Genomic DNA, 24471 nt, shown 5'->3' with positions numbered 1-24471 from the left:
GTAACATCCTAGCAGTTAACAAAATTCACTTGATTCCTGTACTCATGATAGAATGATGCTATATGTGAAAAGTGTGCATGGTCAGAATGCAATTTTAGTTATAGCAGGAACATTCTTTTTAAACTTGTTTTTCTTCTAACCCAAAATGTAAACTGATGAGAAAAATGGGAAGAAGAGGAATGAGAGTAGTCTATTTTGCAGCTTAAGCAATTAACACATGTGGCCTTTTACTGAAAATGCACCCTGCAAACCATTACACACTGAATCTAAAATTATCCAAATACATCACTACATAGGATTCTGTTTGAATATAGTGTGCAGCTGTTGGGCAAGAAATGAGGTTTTGTCATTTCTTAGTGGATGCTAATGCAAAGAAATCCCAAACTATTTGCAAATGGTTGCTGCTCGGATTTTGGTGGTAAAGCAAAAAAAAACCCCAACTATTTCATGCTAGCACTTTACAAGCTTTTATTGTCTTACTTGTCCTAAAAAAATCTTAAAGCAATATCTGCTGGATGGATGGGATTGGGTGGGTGGGTAAGTGGGTAGGTAGGTAGGTAGGTAGGTAGGTAGATGATAGATAGATAGATAGATAGATAGATAGATGATAGATAGATAGATAGATAGACAGACAGACAGACAGACAGATAGATGATAGATAGATAGATAGATAGATAGATAGATAGATAGATAGATAGATGATAGATAGATAGATGATAGATAGATAGATAGATAGATGATAGATAGATAGATGATAGATAGATAGATAGATAGATAGATAGGTGATAGGTAGATAGATGATAGATAGATAGATGATAGATAGATAGATAGATAGATAGATAGATAGATAGATAGATAGATAGATAGATAGATAGTGTAGATAGTCAGACATCTAGATTCCAAAAAGGCATTGCAGAGTATACAAGAACACAAAGTACTTCTGATACAAAATGTCAACTTGTATTTGCTATGATATTTCCATCCTTCATTCTTTGTTGTATTCTCTGTCTCCTTCTATTACTATCTGCCCAGAAAGCAGAAGTCAAAGGAAGAAGAAAATAACAGAACTGAAATATACAGACCAATCCATCACCATCATGGCACCATTTAAAGCTGATAAATGGAAACAAATGAAAGGGAACATCTATTTATCACTACTGAATAGCCAGGACTAATCAACATCGTTTATTTTTTCCTTGAGAAAGTAAATTATTCATTCCTGCCCTCTTCTTCCTTTTTGCAATGTATATTGTACCCTGTGAATTTGTAGAACATGTTCCAATGAAGTTGTTAAAAATTATTGTGCTCTGATTGGTTTTTCTTTGTCTATACCAGTGTTTTTCAACTAGTGTGCTGTGAGACATGGTCAGGTGTGTCGTAGGGAAATTAAACATGGGTCCCCAAACTACGACCTGCATGCTGGCTTGCCGCCAGCCGCCTCCATCCGAACATTAACATTCCCCTCACAATCCCTCCAGCTATCAGCGACAGGAAGAGTGGAGGCACAGGGAACGCTCATTGACCAATCACCTTCTAGGATTCATCCCAACCACTAGTGATGAACCAATAGCAGGTCGCCTCTCATCCATACCCAAGAAGGTCCCTGCCCAGGCTGCCGCTCACTTAACATTGTGTGGTCGCGGCGAGTAGTTGAAGCTGCTACTCCTCCCCATGGTCCCGATTTCTAATCTTGGTCAGGACTGGAGGTAAATGTTATTTTGATTGGTGGTGTGCCCCAGAATTTTGTAAATGTAAAAAATGTGTCGCGGCTCAAAAAAGGTTGAAAATCACTGGTCTATACAGTATTTCACATAACCATCTGATCTGATCAGTCACTTTGCTTGCCTTTCTGTATTGAATGAATTCCAGGAAATCACATGGACATTTTGCTTGACAGTGAAGATTTTAAAATAGGTTTGTTTGTTTGTTTGATTGATTGTTTGTTTGTTTGTTTGATTGATTGATTGGATTGACTTTCAGGGCCTTCTTCTCCGTAGAATCAGGGCGGCTTACAACACAAAAATACAAAATCACAGCATGTTGATAATCCAAACATTATCCAGGTTATTGGATAATAGTTCTACTCTAGGCTAATTTTTTTATTTATTTGTATCCTGCCTTTATTACTTTGGTTTGTGGGGCTTGTGTGTTTTGAACAAGATGAGACCTATGCTAAAGGTTCAATTACATTGACATGTTTCAAGGATCACACTAGTTGTTGTAGTTCTTGGACATCTGATGATAAAGGAGCTACAAGACTTGTTGGATGAGTAACCAGGGCCAACGGTTGACGGACTATTGGAAAAAAATATTTGCTGATTGTGAATATGCAAAGAACATTTCTTGCACTTCATCTGCATTGACGAACTCACCAGCAGTCAATTGCAAAACACAGCTTTACTTGAGTTATTTATAAAAATAATAAAGCTAATAAATAAATATGCCCCATTGTATGTACAACTTCTTATTCACCTTATAAAAGTAGTTAAGAGTCACGGTGATGTGTGTGGTATGGAAGCATAATATTTAATCAGCCTCCATTTGGATGGTAATTACTTCTAAAACACAGACTTGCAGGTCAAAATTCATAAAGGACAATATTAAGAAGAAGCCTGCTTCAACTCTAGGATGATACCAGCATTTCTAAACCATTCCCTGCTTCAAGCATCAAATATTAAAATGCATTTAAACATAACATTCATCACCATTGCAGAACGCTAAGAGGCCTTAACAAGAAATTTCTGTGTCCCATAGAGAAGAGAGACATCAGCTAAAGGACACACTTTTTCTCCAGCCAAATTCAATCCCACAGGCAAAGCCAACAGAAGCAAAAGTAATTCTATTCAGATAATGACCAGTGGAGTCTAGAAGCAATTTTAAAAAAATATAGGGCTGAGAAGGTCTAGAAAGGCTAGGAAAAGGAAAAAGAGGAAAAAAAGTATACAGTGATAACTCGTCTTACGAACGCCTCTTCTAACTAACTTTTTGAGATATGAACCCAGTGTTTAAGATTTTTTTTGCCTCTTCTTCCGAACTATTTTCACCGTACGAACCCAAGCCGCCACCGCTGGGATGCCCCGCCTCCGGACTTCCATTGCCCGCCAAAGTGCCTGTTCTTGCGCTGCTGGGATTCCCCTAAGGCTCCCCTCGTTGGGATTCAAAGCAGCGCCAGCAAAAATGAAGGGAAGTCCAGAGGTGGGTATTCCCAGCGGCGCAAGGCAAAAGGGGTAAGTTTTGGGATTGCATGCATTATTTGCTTTTACATTGATTTCTATGGCAAACATTGTTTCATCTTACGGACTTTTCTACTTACGAACTTCGTCACGGAAAAAATTAAGTTTGTAAGATGAGGTACCACTGTATCCTGTTCCAATCAGATATTAATCACATGTCTTTGCATTAACAACTCTAAAAAGGATGATGGTAATTTTAATACTCCAAAAATATATAGTATCTCCAAAAATAGGAAAAGAGTACAATCTACAAACTGCAACGTCCTGCCTGTTGGTGACTACTTCAGCTTCAAGCACAACACAAGAGCACACAACAGATTTAAACTTAATATTAACCGCTCCAAATTTGACTGTAAAAAATACGACTTCAGTAACCGAGTTGTCGAAGCGTGGAACTCATTATCAGACTCCATAGTGTCATCCCCAAACCCCCAACACTTTACCCTTAGATTATCTACGGTTGACCTATCCAGATTCCTAATAGGTCAGTAAGGGGCGAGTACAAGTGCACTAGAGTGCCTTCCATCCCCTGTCCTATTGCTCTCCTATATCTCCTGTACCTTTCTTCTATTCCTAAATCTCTTCTTCTATTCTTTCATTGATATGTTCTATTACTATATCTTCTTTTCTATTATTTCTTAAATATATTTTACTATGAGTATCTCCTCTATAACCTTCATCATGTATTTTACTTTGTGTATATAGATATATACCCACTAAAACCCTCATTGTGTATTGGACAAAATAAATAAATGAATGAATGAATGAACGAACGAACGAACGAACGAACGAACAAACAAACAAACAAACAAACAATTGCAGAGGCAACAACCAAGCAAAGTTGAACTTATTAGGCATCCCCAATTATGTTATCCATTTTTTGATAGTTCATTCTACACTGAATTACAAAACTTGGAATTGTTCAGATCACACCATATAACGCTCTTCACATTTTTGCATTAGTTGAAAACTTACATTGGATCGATTCACATTCCAATAAATCCCCCCTCCTTTTCTAAAAATAGCAGGAATCATTTCAAAGAAATGTCTTTGGTTTTGTAAACCCACCCTCTTAAGTCTAAGGAAACTGATCACTGGTAGCATTAAGCCTTAAGCAATTCCTAAGACAAAACATGAAGGCATGTTAATTAGCTCTGAAGTCTAAGGACCACTGCCAAGCAAATTGACACTGCCAATGCTTACACTTCAATTATTGTGCAAACCTCCCTGCTGAACTGAACTAGATAGGATTAATCTATTTTGTTTCCCAACGAAGACCAATTAATAAAGAGAAATGAAATTTGGTCCTTCAGAAAGAAATGGAACTTCTTTGAGTGCACCCTGGCATTTGCGACGTGAGTCACCGGGTTCTGACTTTCTCCATCCCTGCAATTTTCACATTCGCAGCTTTTAACTGTGTGACAATGGCCATTGTGGCAGGATGCAATTATGAATCAAAGCTATCCAGGGTTGCCAGATATCTTTGGGAACAGGCCCAGTCCGCTCCACACAATACGTATGGTATGACGGTTGGGATTCGCTGAGATTTTGTCACTCATCAAAACAGTGTTTGAAAGACTGGGATAATGAGACATAAACCATTTGGAGGTTCAATATTCAGTATTGAGAAATGTGCAATTTCCAGTCTGGAGATAATCTGATGCTGGTGTGCGGTCCAGCTGCTCAGAGCTGAGGAACCTTTTTAGGTCTCAGGGACCGCCTTCTGCTGCACGAATCCCAGCGACCAGTTAGGTCCCACAGAGTGGGTCTTATCCGGGTCCCGTCAACTAAACAATGTCGCTTGGCAGGACCCAGGGGAAGTGCCTTCTCTGTGGCGGCCCTCTGGAACCAACTCTCCCCAGAGATTAGAATTGCCCCCACCCTCCTTGTCTTTTGTAAGCTTCTTAAAACCCACCTCTGCCACCAGGCATGGGGGAACTGAGATACTCTTTCCCCCTAGGCCTTTACAATTTTATGCATGGTATGTCTGTATGTATGTTTGGTTTTATAATAAGGGTTTTTAACTGTTTTAATATTGGATTGTTATATGCTGTTTTTATTACTGTTGTTAGCCGCCCCGAGTTTATGGAGAGGGGCGGCATACAAATCCAATAAATGAATGAATGAATGAATGAATGAATAAATAAATGTATTGTGCAAAATGCAGCCGCGCGAGCAGTCATGGGCTTGCCCTGACATGTCCATATCTCTCCAACACTCCGTGGTCTGCATTGGCTGCCAATTGGTTTCCAGACTAAATTCAAAGTGTTGGTTATGACCTATAAAGCCCTACATGGCATCGGGCCAGAATACCTGCAAAACCACCTTCTGCTGCATGAATCCCAGTGACCAGTCAGGTCCCACAGAGTCGGCCTTCTCCTTGTCTTGTCAACTAGACAATGTCGTTTGGCAGGCCCTAGGGGAAGAACCTTCTCTGTGGGGGGCCCAGCCCTCTGGAATCAGCTCCCCCCAGAGATTCGTACTGTCTCCACCCTCTTTGCCTTCCATAAGAGTCTGAAGACTCACTTATACTGCCAGGCCTGGGGCCATTAGAATTTGCCCCTTGGCCAATGAATGTGTTGAGAGAATGTGGAATGAATGGAATGGTTGTTTTTTATGCTTTTTGGGGGATTTAGATTTTTAATTAATTGGATTCAAGATATTGTGTATTATTTGTTGTGAGCCACCCGAGTCCTCAGAGGCATAGAAATCCAATTAATAAATAATAATAAATAAATAAATTGTGACATCGCACAGTCAAACCACCCCAGCAGTCATCATTGGGGAATGTTAGAAGTAGCCTATTTCTAATCTACATTGAAACTTAACCGATTATATATAAGGAGCATATTTAATGGATCTGATATTGAATTGGAATGCAATCAAGTGATTTGTATTCTACAATACCGTTTGTAATAGGAAAGCCTTTATTCATTCCAGCACCTTTTCTCAGAATGAATGATTAGACTCTGAGCAGCAATAATTCCAAAGCATTCAAAGCTAAATTTAATTTCTTAAATGAATAAGGCGCTGGAACATGCCTTTCTCTCAAAGGATTCCTGTACTTACAGTGAGCAGAACTGTTCTCAAGTATGCACGATGGACAGGCAGTGGAATTTAGAAGGCATATTATACCATTCTAAATAATTTTTAAAATAATGAAAGGGGAAAAAAACCTACTAGAACAGTGGTTCTCAACCTGGGGGGGTTGGGACCCCTTTGTGTTCTGCCGGGGCTCTCTGGTAGGAGCCTCCCGAAAATTCAAGGGTACAAATTTCAGACATACACACGTTTGAAAATTCAAAACAATGTTCTTTATCCCAAAATTCAAAATAAACTAAGCACTCTTGTTGTATTGCAAAGAGCACTCGTCCCAAAACAACCGGGTAGTCTGTACAATTTCCCTTAAGAAGTCATTAAGTACTTAGCTAGCAGCTGTGAAGAAACTTCACACCCCTTCTTCTTCCAATGAAGTGAGACACACACACACACATGTTGCTCTGCTTTGTTTTCAAAGGCGTGAAAAATCAACAAAGTCCAGAAACCAGCAACACAGGATTCCTGAAGAACTGCGATCAGATACTCTTCCACAACGACCAAACCCACATGCTGATATTTATAGCAGCAGCCCTAATTACTGGAGCCCCACCCAAACACAGGTGGCCGCTCTTATCTCCTGTAATACGTCCTTACTTGGTCTCTTCTACGCATAATTCTGCGCTTGCGTGGGTCCAAAACGTCTTCATCCGAATCAATGGAAGATAAGGGAGATTGACTGCCTGGGCTGTGTGCCAAGCCCCCCTCTTCCAAGTCACTCTCACCTTCTTCTTCGTCCGAGGAAACTAAACTCTGAACTGACTCTGTTGGCAATAACACAGGCCTATGACATGTTGAAGTTTCCCCTGCATCCACCTCCACATTCCCTGGGGCAGGAGCTGGGCCAGAGCCAACCACAACACTTTGTGGGTTGACCAACCATTTCACAGGGGTCGTCCAAGACCATGGGAAAAGACAAATTTCCCATGGTGTTAGGAACTAAAGCTTCTATTCTGGCACCTTGGAATAATCTGACCAATCAGGCATTTACAGTGGGGGTGTCCCTCTGACCTTCCTGCCAATCAGCTTAAAGCTCTGTTGGCAGAATTGGCGCTAGACTTATGGTTTGGGGTCACCACAACATGAGGAACTGTATTAAGCGGTCACGGCATTAGAAAGGTTGAGAACTACTATATTAGAAGAAAGAAGAAATGCATATAAAAAGTAGTGGGCCACAATTAGATAGGGATTTCTTTATCTGATTACTGAAAGAGACTATAGATATATGGGGTCAAAAGGTCAGGAGAGCAGTCATGGTGGATTCAATCTGAATGCCCTGCTAATTTTAATAAATAAATAAAATAATTAAATATTAGATTTGTTATATGCTGTTTTATTATTGTTGTTAGCCGCCCTGAGTCTACGGAGAGGGGTGGCATACAAATCTAATAAGTTACTTAAGTAAGTAAGTAAGTAAGTAAGTAAGTAAGTAAGTAAGTAAGTAAATTTGGACAATTCCTCATATGCTTTGCTGCCAATTATGGTAAAAAAGACCAAAAGAAAATTTACAAAATTGTGCAAGAGAGAGCAAGATCAAGGAAAGAGAAGGCAAGAAAGTCTTTGCTCTGTAAAACAATGCCACCTACTCAACACCATGGATGATATTTATGAAGTAGGTTGGCTGCAGTGGGATGGGATGGACTTGAAATGTGTGCGGATTGCAGTCACTAAATTATAATAATCAAGTGCAGCTGCTTCACTCATAACGACTGTGCTGAACCTCCTCTTTTTAGGAGAGGAACTCTAATGAGGACAAACCATACATGGTATATAACTCCTCTTCTTCTTCCCTTCTTCTTCCTCCTCTTCCTTCCACTCCCCTTCTCGCTCCTTTTCAATCCTTCTTCATTCTGATATTTTCTCATGTTAAATATCTTCTAATTTTAATGTTAGTTAGGTGCTTTTTTATTTCAAACATTCCTTTTACTTACCTACAGGAACTAATAGCAAGTCCAAGAGTCTTCAAGTTTAGAATATAGATTGGGTAAAATATTAAACACTCTTTACTTCCCTAGGATTGGTTCTGAGTTCAAATTTAGAGGCTTTTGCACTTGCTTTAATTAACAGTGCAAACTGAGAAAAGGAGGAAGAGAGAGAGAGAGAGAGACAGAGAGAAGTGCATGAAATAATTTGCAGCTATTTATGCTTTTTTCTTCTAATACACATGTTTTGTAAGTTCTTTTGTCTAATACATGTCCTTTTTGCAAGTTATTTTCTTCACTAAAGTGCATTTTTGTATGTTTTTTTGGAAAGGTGCACAATTTTCTTATGTTTTTAGTTTAGTTTAGTTTAGTTTAGTTTAGTTTAGTTTAGTTTAGTTTAGTTTAGTTTAGTTCAGTTCAGTTCAGTTTAGTTTATTAAATTTGTATGCCGTCCCTCTCCGTAGACTCGGGGCGGCTCACAGCAATAACAAAAAAACCATGTACAATAAATCTAACATTTAAAAATATCTAAAAACCCCTTATTTAAAAAGCAAGACATACACACAAACATACCATGCATAAACTATATAGGCCTGGGGGAGATGTCTCAATTCCCCATGCCTGACAACAGAGGTGGGTTTTCCCCCCCTAATAAAAGCATTTCTTGTTTTTATCTTTTCCAGGGAGAATCAGCACTAGAACATTAGGCAGTATTGAAAAATAGTATTTTAATATTTGTGTTTGTTATGTTTGTTCAAGAATATGAAATTAAGTAAGGTCACATTAAAATGTGAACCAAACACATTTCCCATTTTTCTTTAATTACAAGTTAATCAGCTTGGAAAGTTCTCATAATTGTTATGTAGCATTATTGTGCTACATAATTTCAATGTATGCCAAAGTTTCGGCACAGCAAAGTCTCATTTGGCTCAATGAGAAAAAGAAATAAAGTAAAGCTTAATTCCCCATTGAAATCATTGAAATCAAGCATTTCATTTTCCTTGAAATGATTAATGGCACCCCTGCTATTCTCCTTTAGCTTTTTTTTTTAATCCCTGATTTTAATAACAGTATGTTTAGTGTATGTGAAGGAACAAATGACCCATTTAAACCATCTGGAAAATAATTCAATATTTCCTTTTCCTCTTCCTCATTAAATGTCAAGGAAAGATTTTTCCAAAGAACTGCTGTAGTACTGAATAATCAAATTATCATAGATAATCCCCACTCGGTTAAAGACCTTGGTATACCTACAACAAAAGATTTAAGTGCCAAAGCCCACTGCAACAATATAGCCAAGAAGGCTTCAAGAGTTGTAAACCTAATCCTACGTAGCTTCTGCTCTGGCAAGCTCACACTACTTACCAGAGCTTACAAAACTTTTGCCAGACCCATGCTCAAATACAGCTCATCTGTTTGGAACCCATATCGCATCTCAGACATCAACACCCTTGAAAATGTCCAAAGATACTTCACCAGAAGAGCCCTTCACTCCTCCACTCGAAACAGAATTTATTTATTTATTTATTTATTATTTAGATTTGTATGCCGCCCCTCTCCGCGGACTCGGGGCGGCTCACAACAAGGCATAAACAAATCGTAACAAATCCAAATAAATTTAAATATTTAAAAAAGTTTTAAAAGAACCCCAATATACTAGCAAGCACACACACAAAGAATACCCTACGAGACTAGACTTTCAATCCTGGGCCTAGAAAGTTTAGAACTAAGATGCCTTAAACAAGATCTAAGTATTGCCCACAAGATCATATGTTGCCTGTCGGCGACTACTTCAGCTTCAACCACAACAACACAAGAGCACACAACAGATTTAAACTTAATATTAACCACTCCAAACTTAACTGTAAAAAATATGACTTCAGTAACCGAGTTGTCGAAGCATGGAATTCATTACCAGACTCCATAGTGTCATCCCCAAACCCCCAACAATTTATCCTTAGATTATCTATGGTTGACCTATCCAGATTCCTAAGAGGTCAGTAAGGGGCGAGTACAAGTGCACTAGAGTGCCTTCCGTCCCCTGTCCAATTGCTCTCCTATATCTCCTATTCCTTTCTTCTATTCCTATATCTCTTCTTCTATTCTTTCATTGATATGTTCTATTACTATATCTTCTTTTCTATTCTTTCTTAGATATATTTTACTATGAGTATCTCCTCTATAACCTTCATCATGTATTTTACTATGTGTATATAGATATATACCCACTAAAACCCTCATTGTGTATTGGACAAAATAAATAAATAAAATAAATAAAAATAGTTTCTGAATCCATTCAAGAGGGAGACAGCAAAGATGGATAGGAATTATGTGTGAACAATCGTTTCTTTCCTAATAGTTAAGAACTACAGTACATTGGACTTTGCTAAAATATAAGAATCTAAAACTTTGTTTTCCTGAAATATATAAACATTTCACAATTCCATCTGCATTATTTGGTTTACTTGAACGAGAGAACATTTTGCTGGTCCATATTGTTGTCACACATGCTTACTGATCTGATCCACTCTGTTTTTGTACTCACGAAAACATTTTTAAACCTTTCCAAAAAAAGTGCTTTCAAACCTTTTCAAACTTTTTACTGCAAACATGTCTAAACATACCTAGGTTAGGATGATTCAAATGATGAAAAGTGGGATAGCAGATTTATAAATTAAGGAATAATTATATTGATATGTGGAACAAATATAGATCATAGTCTACCATGCTGGTCCAATATAGGCTGGCAGACGTGCAGATGTGATCAGTGTTAATTTTGAGTATCCATCATGGCCTGTTCACCTTAGGAGACCCTTCTGGAGACATACATGTTTGACAACATAGCCTACAATTTCATTTACCCACACAAGCCCCTTCAACATGACAAACCCCGATCATAGAAGGAAATGGGCTGCTCACATAGCAAGAAGATTCCACTTGATAAAAATAATCCATGAAAGAGATCTAAAACAAGGTGGATCGACAACTTCAGCAAGTATTGTGGGCCCAATTGGCAAAAGAAAGCTCAGAACCATATTGGTTGGCAACATGTGGAAAAGTCCTTCATCCTGCACTGGATAGACAATGGTTAAAATAAGGATGAAAGATGACATTGATATGCATGTCTTCAATTGCCAAATGCATTTGTGCTGGATTGTTTGTTCCTAAAGACAAACCTGGATATAATGTATAAATCACAAAAGACATTTTTGGCAAGGATGATCATCCTCATACACAGCAAATCAATACAATATAAGGAGCTTCTAATGGATTTTGATACTATGTCAGAGAAGATCTTATTATTCAGATACAGTGCAATGCCCCCTGAAATAGAAGCAAAGGGAGTTTCTATCCAAGTACAGTGCAAAATAAAAAAGACAACATTTGTTTTCCTAAGACTTCTAAATCTTTGACATGATCTCCAGAACTTTAAGCAAAGAAAAACAACTCTATCTTTCAATATTGTCCCGTCAAGTCAAAGAATCTCAGTTCCCAAAATGCTTTGTAGGCTTTTTGAATGAATGTACTGAAATGCATTTCAAGGAGACCCATGGACTGGTGGTAAGGACCGAGAGAACTAGTTCAACTTTCAGACCTATATATTTTTTGGCTTGCATTGGTTTTCCAGCTTTTACTCTACACAAAACACCGAACTCATTGGTCTGGCAAAAGACCTTTTAAGTAACACTGTCAAATCCTGCCTCTGAGATGCTTGCTGTTCCTCTCATGGCATTCCCAAGGCATTCAAATCTATTTGGATCTCAACACCATCATCTCTTAAATCAGCAGGATCCCTAGATCACATCCAGTGATGGGCTGCCAAAAACCTTATTTTGTCGGTGTGGCTTGATGGTCATGTGACCAGGTGGGAGTGGCTTGACAACCATGTGACTGGGGTGGCTTCAAGGTCATGTGATTGGGTGCGAGTGGCTTATCAACCAAAATCAGTTTTCAAATAGGTGATTGGACTCTTTTTCAGTTGATTAAGTCATATTATTTGAATAGCCACAAAAAGGACAAATGATACATGTTCTGTCTGGGTTCCCCCAGATGTCAACACCAACTAAAAAGAGTAGCCAGACACGCTGGTAAAAAGCAAAGTCATTTTATCTCTTTGAAAACAAACACAGATAACAAAAACTGTTCTTACAAACTGGAATGCTATGAAGCTTCACAGAAGAGTCACGACGGCCAGACAATACAACAGGCTTCTTGCTGGCACACACACCACTGTAGATAATAAAACCCACGCCTCCCCCAAGTTTTCAGCCTTCGAGGCCACAAGCCAGAATCAGAGACGCCAAGGATCGAAGCAAGGTCACAGGACTCCCAAAAGATAACTCTCCACAATACAGGAAGGGCGGGCCTGCCTTTTCAACCTTTCTGAGGAGAACCACACCCAAACCCAGCTGTTGCCTATTAGGGATGGAAATACCTGGCTAATTGTCCCCTTCTTTGTGCTGCCCTTCTCTGCCTCATATCTATGATGGCTTGTGCGTTCTCATCTAATGACTCCAGGCTACTCGCTGGGGAGAGCTCCCCCCCGGGGGTCTCAGGCTGTTCTCCCTCCTCCTCATCCTGACATTCCTCTTCCCCGTCTGCCTGGTCCTCCTCCTCCTCCTGTTCCTCGTCCTCCCCCTCTGAGCATGGAGCCGGCAGAGTTCCAGCCGTTCCCTGAGGAGCCTCAGACTGAATCACAACAATACAGAGCATTACTTGTTGAGGAACATTGTAACATTTTTAGGTTTTGTACTGAACTCACAAGGTTCAGTAGGGATAATAGATTAGGCAAGTAGCTCAATTTTCTTTAATTGCTATAAAAGTTCATTTCTAGATGATTAAAGCATTTATGGGTAAAACATACTACAGTATTTAATTATTTCCTATTTTAAAAGTAATTAAGGATCATACTAAAGTAATAGAGAAGGAAGGACAATTTTAAAAAATATTAAGTATTCAATAAATAGTACATAAACTTACTACCACCACTGCGTGTCATCCCCCCCCCCCCGTGGGGACAGCAGCCCATCACTGATCACATCTCTCATGATGCACCATGGAAAGGAGTGGAGATATTGATGAGCAGGCATTTATATGAAAAACAAGGAAAATTCAGAGTGGAAGAGTCTTCCGCTTCACCTTTCATAGATGTATCTGGGTATCCTTCTATCTGACACCCCAGAATGCTTCAATAGCCATTAGCACATCATGCTTAACTTGAGTGAACTTAAGTGAACACAAGAACAGGGGGGCACAATCTGAGGTTAGTTGGGGGATAGATCAGAAGCAAGGTAAGAAAATATTATTTTAATGAAAGAGTAGTAGATCCTTGGAACAAACTTCCAGCAGACGTGTTTGGTAAATCCACAGTAACTGAATTTAAACATGCCTGGGATAAACATAGATCCATCCTAAGATAAAATACAGGAAATAGTATAAGGGCAGACTAGAGGGACCATGAGGTCTTTTTCTGCCGTCAATCTTCTATGTTTCTATGTTTCTAACTTAAGCAGTGCAATATATTAGCACAACACACCAAATCATTAACCCACCAAATGTGCTCTGTTTGGACAACATGTTAAGACAAAGATAAAAATGTACTGTATATACATACGAAACCTCTATTTGAGTCCTGGTGGAATCCTGGAAAGCCGTAAAGCACTCTCTGTCCTCCAAAGCCAGTGATGGCAAACTGTTTTTTCGTCAGGTGTTGAAAGAGCAGGTGGATGCACTATTGCACATGCACAAGTGCCCACACCCATAATTCAATGCATGGGGAGGGCAAAAACCACTTCCCCTGCCCCCTGGAGGCCATCTGGAGGAAAGAAGTGGCCTGTTTTCCAACTTCTAGTTGGACCAATAGGCTTGTGTTTTGCCCTCCCCAGGCTCCAAAGGCTTCCCTACTCTTTCAGTAAAATAATATTTTCTCATGTTGCTTCTGATCTTTCCCCCACCTAACCTCAGATTGTGCCCCCTTGTTCTTGGGTTCACTTTCCTATTAAAACACTTTCCTCTTGAAACTTATTTAACTCTTTAACATATTTAAATGTTTCGATCGTGTCCCCTCTTTCCCTTCTGTCCTCCAGACTATACAGATTGAGTTCATGAAGTCTTTCCTGATAAGGTTTATGCTTAAGTCCTTCCACCATTTGTGTAGCCCGTCTTTGGACCCGTTCAATTTTATCAATATCTTTTTGTAGGTGAGGTCTCCAGAACTGAACACAGTGTTCCAAATGTGGTCTCACCAGCGCTCCATACAGTGGGTAGGTTAACGGAACACCTGCAATCTTTATATGACATGTCATACCCAGTTGAAAAAAACATAGATTGTCTGTTGGTCTGTTCATCTAGGAAAATTCTTTTGAAAGATCCTACTTATCAGGTTGTGGAGTATGGGTCTTCTTTGTGGCAATCCCAGTTTACATGCAATATAGAATAATATTTTATAAGCAAGTCACACTGTATTATATCAGTGCAGCCATGCCCCTTCGTAGTTTTGAATGGGGGTGTTCATCTACGTTTAATGTTGGGGTTTTATAATTATACATTTCTCTTCTCTTTATTTTGCAATGTGCCACCAGAGACCTCCAGAATTGGACAGGTTACAAACACTGCTAAATGCATGAAATAAGCAAGCGCAGGACCACAGCACATCTAATGCTTAGCCTAATGTGTTGTGCAAATTCAGCCTTAGAGCAATACTTGGTAAGTGTCCAAGAATCTTCTGGATTACCCCGAAGTCTATTTCAAAATCCTTGCTTTTCTACAAGAGCCTGATATTTGACCATCTTAATACTTGCCAATTTTAATAATTACATGTTGCCGGTATTAGTCTCCAGATTTGTGCCCAGTTTCTTTGAAGGCATGCTGTTGCTAGTGGTAACATGTAGCTTCTATAGCAGCATGAAATATTTAATTAGCTGCCAAGTAGGATAGTGATTTTTTTTTTAGCATTACTCTTTCCAGCACGTACCCTCCCCCTTCTTCGTGGAAGAAAGAATAAGTAAATGAATGTAAAATATGACTTTTCAGATTTTGCTGAGAGGTACCAATACAGATAATTGCAGTATCCTTTGATATATATGTTCTGTATTTATATATATAACTATATATATATATATTGTTCCGTCGAGCTCTCTGGTAGAATCCTCCCGAAAATGCACAGATACAATTTCAGACACAAACATGTTTGAAAATTCAAAACAATGTTCTTTATACCGAAAATGCAAATAAACGAAGCACTCTTTTTGTATAGCAAAGAGCACTCGTCTCCAAACAAACTGGTAATTTGTACAAGTCCATTATCAGTTCTGTGATACTTAGCTTACAGCTGTGAGGCAATTCACAGTCCTTCTTCTTTCACAAAGTGAAACACACTTTGCTCTGGTTTAGTTTCAAAGCGGGGGGAAATCAGCACACAAAGGTCAAAGTCAGCAAAGCAGGCAGGAAACACAATGATCAAATAATCCTCCACAATGGCCAAACCCACAGGCTGCTATTTATAGCAGCCTCACTAATTACCACAGCCCCACCCAACCACAGGTGGCCTCATTTTCTTTGATAATAATCTCTCAGTTATTGCTGCCTATGCATCGCTCTCCGCATGCGTGGCTGTATCATTAACTCTTGTTCCAAATCCAAGGAGGAGCTAGATAATTGATCTCCTTCTGAGCTGTCTGCCACACTCTCCTCCTCTCTGTCACTCATGTCTTCTTAGTCAGAGGAGCCTTCATCATCAGATTCCATCGGGAGCAAAACAGGCCTGCAACAACTATATATATCCCGTTACAGACTATGTGGTTTGCATGAATATTGGGTTTAGGTTCCTTAGGATGGGCTATAAAAAGTTGTTACTAGAAGTTCCAACTTGGCAGAATTGTATGTGTATACAGATCTTTGAGGGATAGAACAATGCTATATACAGGGGTTGGACAAAAAATGGAAAAACTTGACTTTTTGGCATCATAATGTTTGAACATGTTCAAATCAATCAAAACTTGACATATTTTAATGTTTGTTTATTTTTTAATTCTGTTATTTGACATGTTTTTTTAAACTACCTTTTTTTTTTACAGAAATTTAAGGAAATTGGTTATAACCTTCTAGAAATGGCAGACCTCTCAGACTTTCAAAGAGGCCAAATTGTTGGTGCTCGAATGGCAGGAGCTAGTGTAACAGAAAGTGCCCAAATGTTTGGCATTTGAAGAGGTAATGTCTCAAAAGTAATGACTGCTTTTGAACGAGAAGGGAAAACGTCCTCAGCCAAGCACAGGTCTGGTCAAAAGTCGAAGTTGTCTAAGAGAGACCGTCGGACTCTAAAGCGAATTGTTAGGGCGGATCACAAGACCACAGCTCCTAAAGTCACTGCAGAGCTCAATAGACACGTACAGAACCCAGTTTCCACAAAAACTGTTCAAAGGGAGCTTCACAAATCTGGATTCCAAATCTGCATTTGAAAGGTATTTCCATTTTTTTGCCAACTCCCTGTATCTCCATGTCTGCTTAGCTCCACTACACTTTAAAATGATTTAGCAATTATTACATCTTGTTGGTTGGTCTGGTCATCTAGGAAAATTCTGTTGAAAGATCCTACTTATCAGGTTGTGGAGTATGGGTCTTTTTTGTGGCAACCCCAGTTTACATGCAACTCACACCTTGCTAATATTCTATAAGCAAGTCACGCTGTATTATATCAGTGCAGCCATGCCCCTTCGTAATTTTTGAATTTATAATAAGGACATTTGAAGGTCAATGAATTAATTGCTGCTGGGTACTCTCTCTGGGTGGAAAGAGGAAAATATCTGCTGTGAACTTCACATAGGGGTCAAGAAGGGCGTCCAGCCAGTAAATGCTCAGTCACCCTGACACAACTCCGATTCAAGGGATTACAGGGTCGTTAAAAGGGGAAAAAATGCTGCTATAGGACCATTGCTTTGTATTAAAGTTAATAGGCCTTTTTTTCCAGTTAGATGCTGTATGCATAGGATTTTTTTAAAAAAAATTATTTGTTTTTATTGATTTTCAAACAGATTTTTTTTTAACCCCCACCCCACCCAAAAAGGCAATAATCAATAAAATATCTAACTGTTCTGAAATGGACAAACTGACGATGGAATTAAGGGGCCAACGAGATTCTGAGTATTACGAGGTATGAGCCCAATGGCACAGATGGATTGAGTTAAGAAATAGAAATAAGAAAATCACAAATGATCCATAAAAGCTGGTAAAACACAGGATGTAAATATGTAAATATTAAGGGTTTGAATAAGGATTTCGTGATTGTATGTATTAATGAAATATCTGATGTAGCAATGCAGAAATACTGATTGTCTGTTGATATTACAATTTTTCTTTTTTCATTTTTCTTTCTTTTTTTGTTTGTTTGTCTGTTTTTAAATATATATATTTGAGAATAGGAATATTCTCCAATCGGAACTGCACATGCTTTTCGAGCCAAAGGCTGCCACTGATGTTTAATAGGATCATAGTCCAAAGAATAGGTCAAGCTAGGACAAATGTAACATTGGTCTTAATTCCACTCAATTTCATATAATGTAACTAGTTAATTAATTACAATTAGCAATCAATTAAATGCATGTACAGCAGAGGTGGTATCCAGCTGGTTTGGACCGTTTTGGGTAAATCAGTAGTGACGACCTGCGGGTGGTCCCACCCCCTGCCCCTACCCTAGCGCTATGCCATCCTATTTAGGCACATTTTGAAGCTGTACACATGCATGCAAGCCGCACATGTGATCAAAGCAGATATGCGGAAGGCTGGGCACATGCGCGCACGCTCACATTTGCGAACCAGTAGAAGACAAAGTAAATGAATGCCACCTCCGAAGTACAGTAACAGGATCATGTATTAAATAGCTTTCCTTTTTGTCATTATTTGACAGCATCTTTTGCAATATTCTATAAGTGTAACCCAAGGTTTTATTGGTCATCTGATCTTCTAAGGTTAAACGATGCACTTCCAGTCTATGCTTGATATAGGCCAGTGATGGTAAACCATTTTTTCCTCAGGTGCTGAAAGAGCATGGGTGTGAGCTATCACGCAGGCGCGAGTGCCCAAACCCATAATTCAATGCCTGGAGAGGGTGAAAACAGCTTCCTCCACCCCCTGGAGGCCCTCTGGAGGCTGTTTCCCAACTTCTGGTGGACCCAGTAGGCTCGTATTCTGCCCCCCTCAGGCTCCAAAGGCTTCCCTGGAGCCAGGGGGGTAAAAACGCCCTCCCCCATCCCCCTGAAGGCTGTCTGGAAGCCAAAAACGCCCTCCCAGAGCCTCTGTGAGAGCCAATAATCAGCTGGTCGGTACACACATGCACGTTGGAACTGATTTAGGGCAACAGCTTGTGTGCCAGCAGATATGGCTCCGCGTGCCACCTGTGACACCCATGCCATAGGTTCGCCTTCACTGATATAGGCTTTTCATGTTGTTTAGCCACAACCTGCTTAACAGTTGCCCAATTCCTTTTTAAAACAGAGATGCCAAAGGTGGAACCTGGGGTAATTTACAGGAGAAGTAAAAGCTCTGCTAAGAGATATCTTCCCTCAATGTCATATCTTCTTCGCATGACCACCTGTACTATCTGTTTTTTCAGGGGTGAAATACTCCTGCTTCAGTGGTGCCTATTGGTCACTGGAAAGCCGCTCGTAAAGGGAGCGTGAGGCTCCACCCACTTGCCTGGACGGTGCCATTCTTTTACCCTCTGTGCATGCATAGAATGCTTTGCGCAGTGAGTGGCCACTCGTCAAACCTTCTACCAGTGCACCATTGCATGTGCAGAAGCAAAAAATTGACAAAATCACTGATTTTTGAGCATCCTCACGCGATATTTCACTTGCTGCGCATAAGCAGAAGCCAAATCTCACATGGGGGGCGCATCGGGGGCATGAAGCTACGCAAGCATCCTGGAATTTCCTACAAGGACGGAGCATCTGAGCACACCAGCTGCTGCCTACTACTGGCTTTGCCTATGAGCAGAGGTTAAAAGAACCCAAATGGCAGCATCCGGGCGGGTGGGTGGAGCCTCATACTTCCTTCGTGACTGGCTGTCCAGTGATTGACAGGCACAAGTGAACCGGGACTATTTCACCCCTGCAGGGTTTTTTTTGTTGTGCTTTCACTTAGACTGTGAAGCAGCTAGGCCGCAAATGGAACTCCGGGCCTTCAACGGTTCAGTCCTCAGCCAAAAGACAAGCTAGGCCAGCTTTCTATCAAGTGGGATCTCAACATAACAATTATTATTTTTTAATTTGAATTCAAAAATTGAGATAACAGCCAAGAGCATCTGTGTGGGAAATGTGCCTGGTGGCCTCAATTTGTATAAGGGGGTAGGACTATGCACCATTGAAAACCTGTTTGGAAGAAATATTCTTTGGGGCCTTTTTGGGGTATTCATTGAAACGGTCATGTCTTTCTCCAGGCTTCCATGTTAAGTATGAAAAAAAAATCAAGTTGTTTTAATGATTTGACCCCTTATAGCTGTTGCATTTTTTTTAGGCTCATATAAACCCACCTCCCTCCAACCTCCCAAAAAAGTTGTGGCTGCTTTAATTAGTAATAGAGAGGTGTGATGTTTGTGCAAACTCTGAAGTACTTCTTTAAATCACTTTCCAAGCAAGGGTAGTCTGAAGTGAATTCTCGACCATGTCAACTGGGTATAATGCAGAGGTCACCTTGATATAGGAATACAAGAGTCCTTAGGAGAACCACTAAGAGAAAATGCATGACAACTTAATTCTGAGGAAGAAATTCAATACAACTCTGCTTTAATTTTGTTTGGTATAATAGGGGGAAAGGTAAATTGGCAGGTTTTCAAGGTTCTATTATTATAGTGTACAACAATAAAGTCAAATTCTTGTAATCAATGGGGTGTCTGTTTTGTGACCTGGCCTGTCTCAAAGGGGTTCCAATGATGCAGTCAATTACTCTAAGGAAATGCCTTAAAACAGTGGCATCCCTTTTTTTCAGGCTGATCCAGAAGGATCTACTATATCTTTTTAAAGCACCTTTTCAGAATAACCTTCTAACTACACGGAGCCATAGTAAGAGGCAGCTTAGAATTCTTAGAGGTTTCTGACTTGCTCTACAATGAAATCATCAAAACCTGCACAAATATATTAGAAGGGAGTGGGGGGTTTAGAATTAGAAAAAGATAGCAATGGAATCTATTGGAAACAAAGCAATGTTTCTAGATTGCTAAAATGAAAATTGAATATGAAAATTGCTTCAATCCCTAATCCTGCTAAGTAATGAAAGGAAATACAGTGATACCTCATCTTACAAACGCCTCGTCATACAAACTTTTCAAGATACAAACCCAGGGTTTAAGATTTTTTTGCCTCTTCTTACAAACTATTTTCACCTTACAAACTCACCGCTGCCGCTAGGATGCCCCGCCTCTGGACTTCCGTTGCCGGTGAAGCACCCGTTTTTGCACTGCTGGGGTTACCCTCCATGGGAAACCCCACCTCCAGACTTCCATGTTTTTGTGATGCTGCAGGAGAATCCCAGCAGGGGAATCCCAGCAGCGCAAAAACGGACGCTTTGCTGGCAACGGAAGTCCGGAGGTGGGGTTTCCCAGCAAAGGGAGCCTCAGTGAAATCCCAGCATCGCAAAAACACAGTGGTCCGGAGGTGGGGTTTCGAGGACTTCAGTGTTTTTGCGATGCTGTGATTTCACTGATGCTCCCTTCTCTGGGAAACCCCACCTCCGGACTTCCGTTGCCAGCGAAGCGTCCGTTTTTGCCCTGCTGGGATTCCCCTGCAGCATCACAAAAACATGGAAGTCTGGAGGTGGGGTTTCCCATGGAGGGGAGCTTCAGGGGAATCCCAGCAGCGCAAAAGCAGGTGCTTTGGCTGGCAAAAGGGGTGAATTTTGGGCTTGCACGCATTAATCGCTTTTCCATTGATTCCTATGGGAAACATTGTTTCATCTTACAAACGTTTCACCTTAAGAACCTCATCCCGGAACCAATTAAAGTTTGTAAGACAAGGTATCACTGTATTACAACAACATTCTAATCAAGCAGAGACTATGTCACATTTTCACATAGCTGGACATGTTCATAGGGGATTTTTTGCCTTTGTTCCAACAACTTCACTTCATTGCTACATAGCGGTACCAAGATTAGACTGGGATTCTGAATGAACCTTTTAAAAGAAGGCAATATCAATCCTTTTTCTGCTGTATAACTGTTGCAAAGAAATCTCTAATAAAAATAATTGCAGGACATAATTCCCTGCCAAGCTGAAAAAACATAAGCACTTTAAAGAACGAAACCATCACTGAGTTTTTTCTTATCTGTTTGTACATCAAAAATAGCCAGGGGCAATCATCAGGAAGGTACAATTGACAATGTAAAATGCCATCTTTTGTAGCCCTATCTATCACAGATTTTAAAAAAATGGGTAGATTGGATATTACCTTGGCTGCTACAGAAGAATTGGGCTTCTCCAAAAGATCCCAGAGTTTTTTTCTCTTTTCTGCACAGCAAGTGTTATCAAATTCCTCTCCCTCCCTTTCACGCATGGTTTCTGCTTCTCTCTTGAGCTCTTCATTCATCTGTTCCTTTTTCTGGTGGTACCTTGCCTGGCAACAAGATTCTAGATAAATTTCATCAATTCCCCAATAGTCCAGTTCTTGGCTGAAGGACAAGGCGCACATTTCCTCCATCATGTGCAACTTGCCCGTGCGATAAAAGTTCAAGATAGAAGTAAATGCCCCGGGGTGCCTATCAAAGAAATATTCATTCTCTTCTAAGTTATAATCATCACATATATCCATCAGGGATTCGTGAGTATTGCAATCTCTGAGTTTACCCAATCTTGTCCGTGGTAACCTGTCCAAGGTTCGCCATAAAACCTCATGTGCCAAGCCTCCCACATTAAGCTTGACCCTTCTGGAACAAGCTTTGCTCCTGACAATCTCCATGGGATCCGGGGGCAAAGAGGTAGTAGATCGAGATCCATGTTTATTCATGCCTGCAGGCATTATTTATCTTTAAAAGATTGAAACAGGCTGACAAGCGATTCCTGGGTTCTCACTCTTCCAGACGGGTTCTCTTCATCTGTTTTCCTGCTCCTCCATGCCTGTAAAGAAAATAATCCACAGAATTACTGGTAACCTCAGCAAATTAAATGGGAAGCTTCTTGCTTTGTTTGCAAACTGCTTGTTTGTTCAATTAATCAGGGAGATATACAAATAGCTCGGTTAGTTTGCTCCAAGGAGCAGCTGAGAAAGGAGACTGGCTGTAAAAGCACAGGCTGCTGTTCAGTGTCATGGTGCTGAAACTGAGAGTCCTAAAGAAAGTGAACTGAAGGGAGGGGATGCTAATAGGGGCTTTTAGCCACTATTAGTTAACAAAACCTTAGTACAGACCTCATCCAATTCCATACATTTAGTGATAGGGAGCTATCCACTACCTAAAGTGCTGAAGACAAATTCCAAAGGCAGTAATATCTATCTTTCTGGAAACGATAGATCCTCCTCATAAGCCCCAACATCCATTTTAATTTCATGTCAACTTTCTCAAAAGCATCCCATATTCATATTTCATTTTTACCTATCCTCCTTTTAGATTAAAAAAAATTAAAGATTAATTTATGGACATGTTTGAACAGATAAGCATGTAAAGTGTAACCCTGGCCAATCATGTTAACATTTGTCATTTTAATACCAGTTAAAATGTCTTTCTGTCCTTTTGCAGTTCCTTCACAGACATATATAAGCAGAAGCTCCAAGCAGGAGATTGTTTCTTGATAGGATGTTTTCTATTATCATTAGAAGCTTTGGGGAAAGGATGTGTAGGAAATTAGGCCTAAAGGATCTATTAGTTTACTACCCTGAGTTAATATGATTCTCAGTGTTTCATCCAGAAAGGCCAACAATCAAACAAAGTATATATGCCATAGAAAAATGTAAGAAAATACCAAACTGTATATTCCATTATTCAAGTATGTACTTTTTGTATACAATCTTAAGAAAACAATTACCGTATATACTATATTATACTTTCTCTAGGAGAAGGCAAGAAGATTTTTGCAATAATGCTGACATAAATTTTACACCAACTTTTCACGTGGCCTTTTTGCTTTGCAGATAAGAGTACAATCACCTACAGATTTCAAACGATCTACCTTGATCATCTGTCCACTAAAAGGCATGCCTTTTCAGACTTAAATATCAATATGTATTTTCATATTTGCTAGTTCTTAAAATATCAAAGCATTGCTCATTTCAACTATGCATTCAGCTACATTTCCCATATAAGTTGTCCTTTCCAAAGGGATGAATTATGTCTTCGGCAGTAAAAATATTTCACATTTTTTTAAAAAATGGGCATTTCCCCTTTACTCCCTCCATGTGTGCTTCTAATCTTTTTTTTTTTTTTTAGGAGCCCAGGCTGACATTAACATTTTACGATCTATTAGCAACCTTGCTTTTTAAAACTTACATAGCCTTCCTTCTACCTGAAGAGCATCCAACAGAGAAGAAAACCATGGTACTTTCACAGCATTATATTCCTACTTTCTGGAAGTGGTAGCATTTTCAATGCAATGGCAAACTGGTTGCAGTCAAAACAATCCCCCAAGACACCTATTGTGGGGACACACACACACAAAGACACAATGTGCATACAGAAAACCATCCGTCTCCTCCCCTCCCCTCCGGTATTTTAAACATCCTTACACAACCCAGTTACTCAGTTCAAGAACGTTACCTATTTTCAAGATTGGCCTACAGGTAGCTCACCGGATGACAAAACATCTGGCGCTGGAGAGGAGAGACAGACTTTGAATAATGTGCTATTAAAAGCCCATTATTCAAATGTGCTTTTGCACGAAAGGGGAGGGGGAGAGGGGATTTTTAAATTTTGAATACAGTGGGGAAGAAGACAAAAAGCTAACCAGCTCTGCTTCCATCTGTAGGAGGCTGCATCGGCAGGAGCTGTCAGAAGAGCCAAGGATGGAAAGGGGTGTGTGTGTGTGTGTATGTGTTACTGTGTATGGGTTGTGTGTCTGTTGTGTGTGCGTATGTCCATAAATGCATTTGTGGCAAAGGGGGTGCGAGGCCATCAATCTCATCTGCTTCCCAAACAACCTGCCAATGGTGGAGGCTCGCAATGAGGATAGCAAGAAGCCAAAACTGAGTTTCAGCCTAAAGGCGACCATGATTGGCACATCTTTCTCCCCATCCTTCCTCACCACCAC

The 24471-nt window shown here is 39.9% G+C and overlaps 1 protein-coding gene across 1 annotated transcript in view; it reads right to left on the bottom strand.

The window, feature by feature from the left end:
• The window catches only part of KCNB1 (potassium voltage-gated channel subfamily B member 1), a 227791-nt gene extending 205539 nt beyond the window's left edge, over positions 1 to 22252 (bottom strand). Inside the window, exon 1 of the mRNA XM_070744641.1 lies at positions 21686 to 22252. Coding sequence (XP_070600742.1) covers positions 21686 to 22252 — 567 coding nt within the window. The remainder of the gene's footprint in view (positions 1 to 21685) is intronic.
• Positions 22253 to 24471: the final 2219 nt, after the last annotated feature.

The sequence above is a fragment of the Erythrolamprus reginae genome, chromosome 3, assembly GCF_031021105.1.
Source record: "Erythrolamprus reginae isolate rEryReg1 chromosome 3, rEryReg1.hap1, whole genome shotgun sequence".
Classification (NCBI taxonomy): domain Eukaryota; kingdom Metazoa; phylum Chordata; class Lepidosauria; order Squamata; family Dipsadidae; genus Erythrolamprus; species Erythrolamprus reginae.
This window is presented reverse-complemented; position numbering and strand designations above follow the sequence as displayed.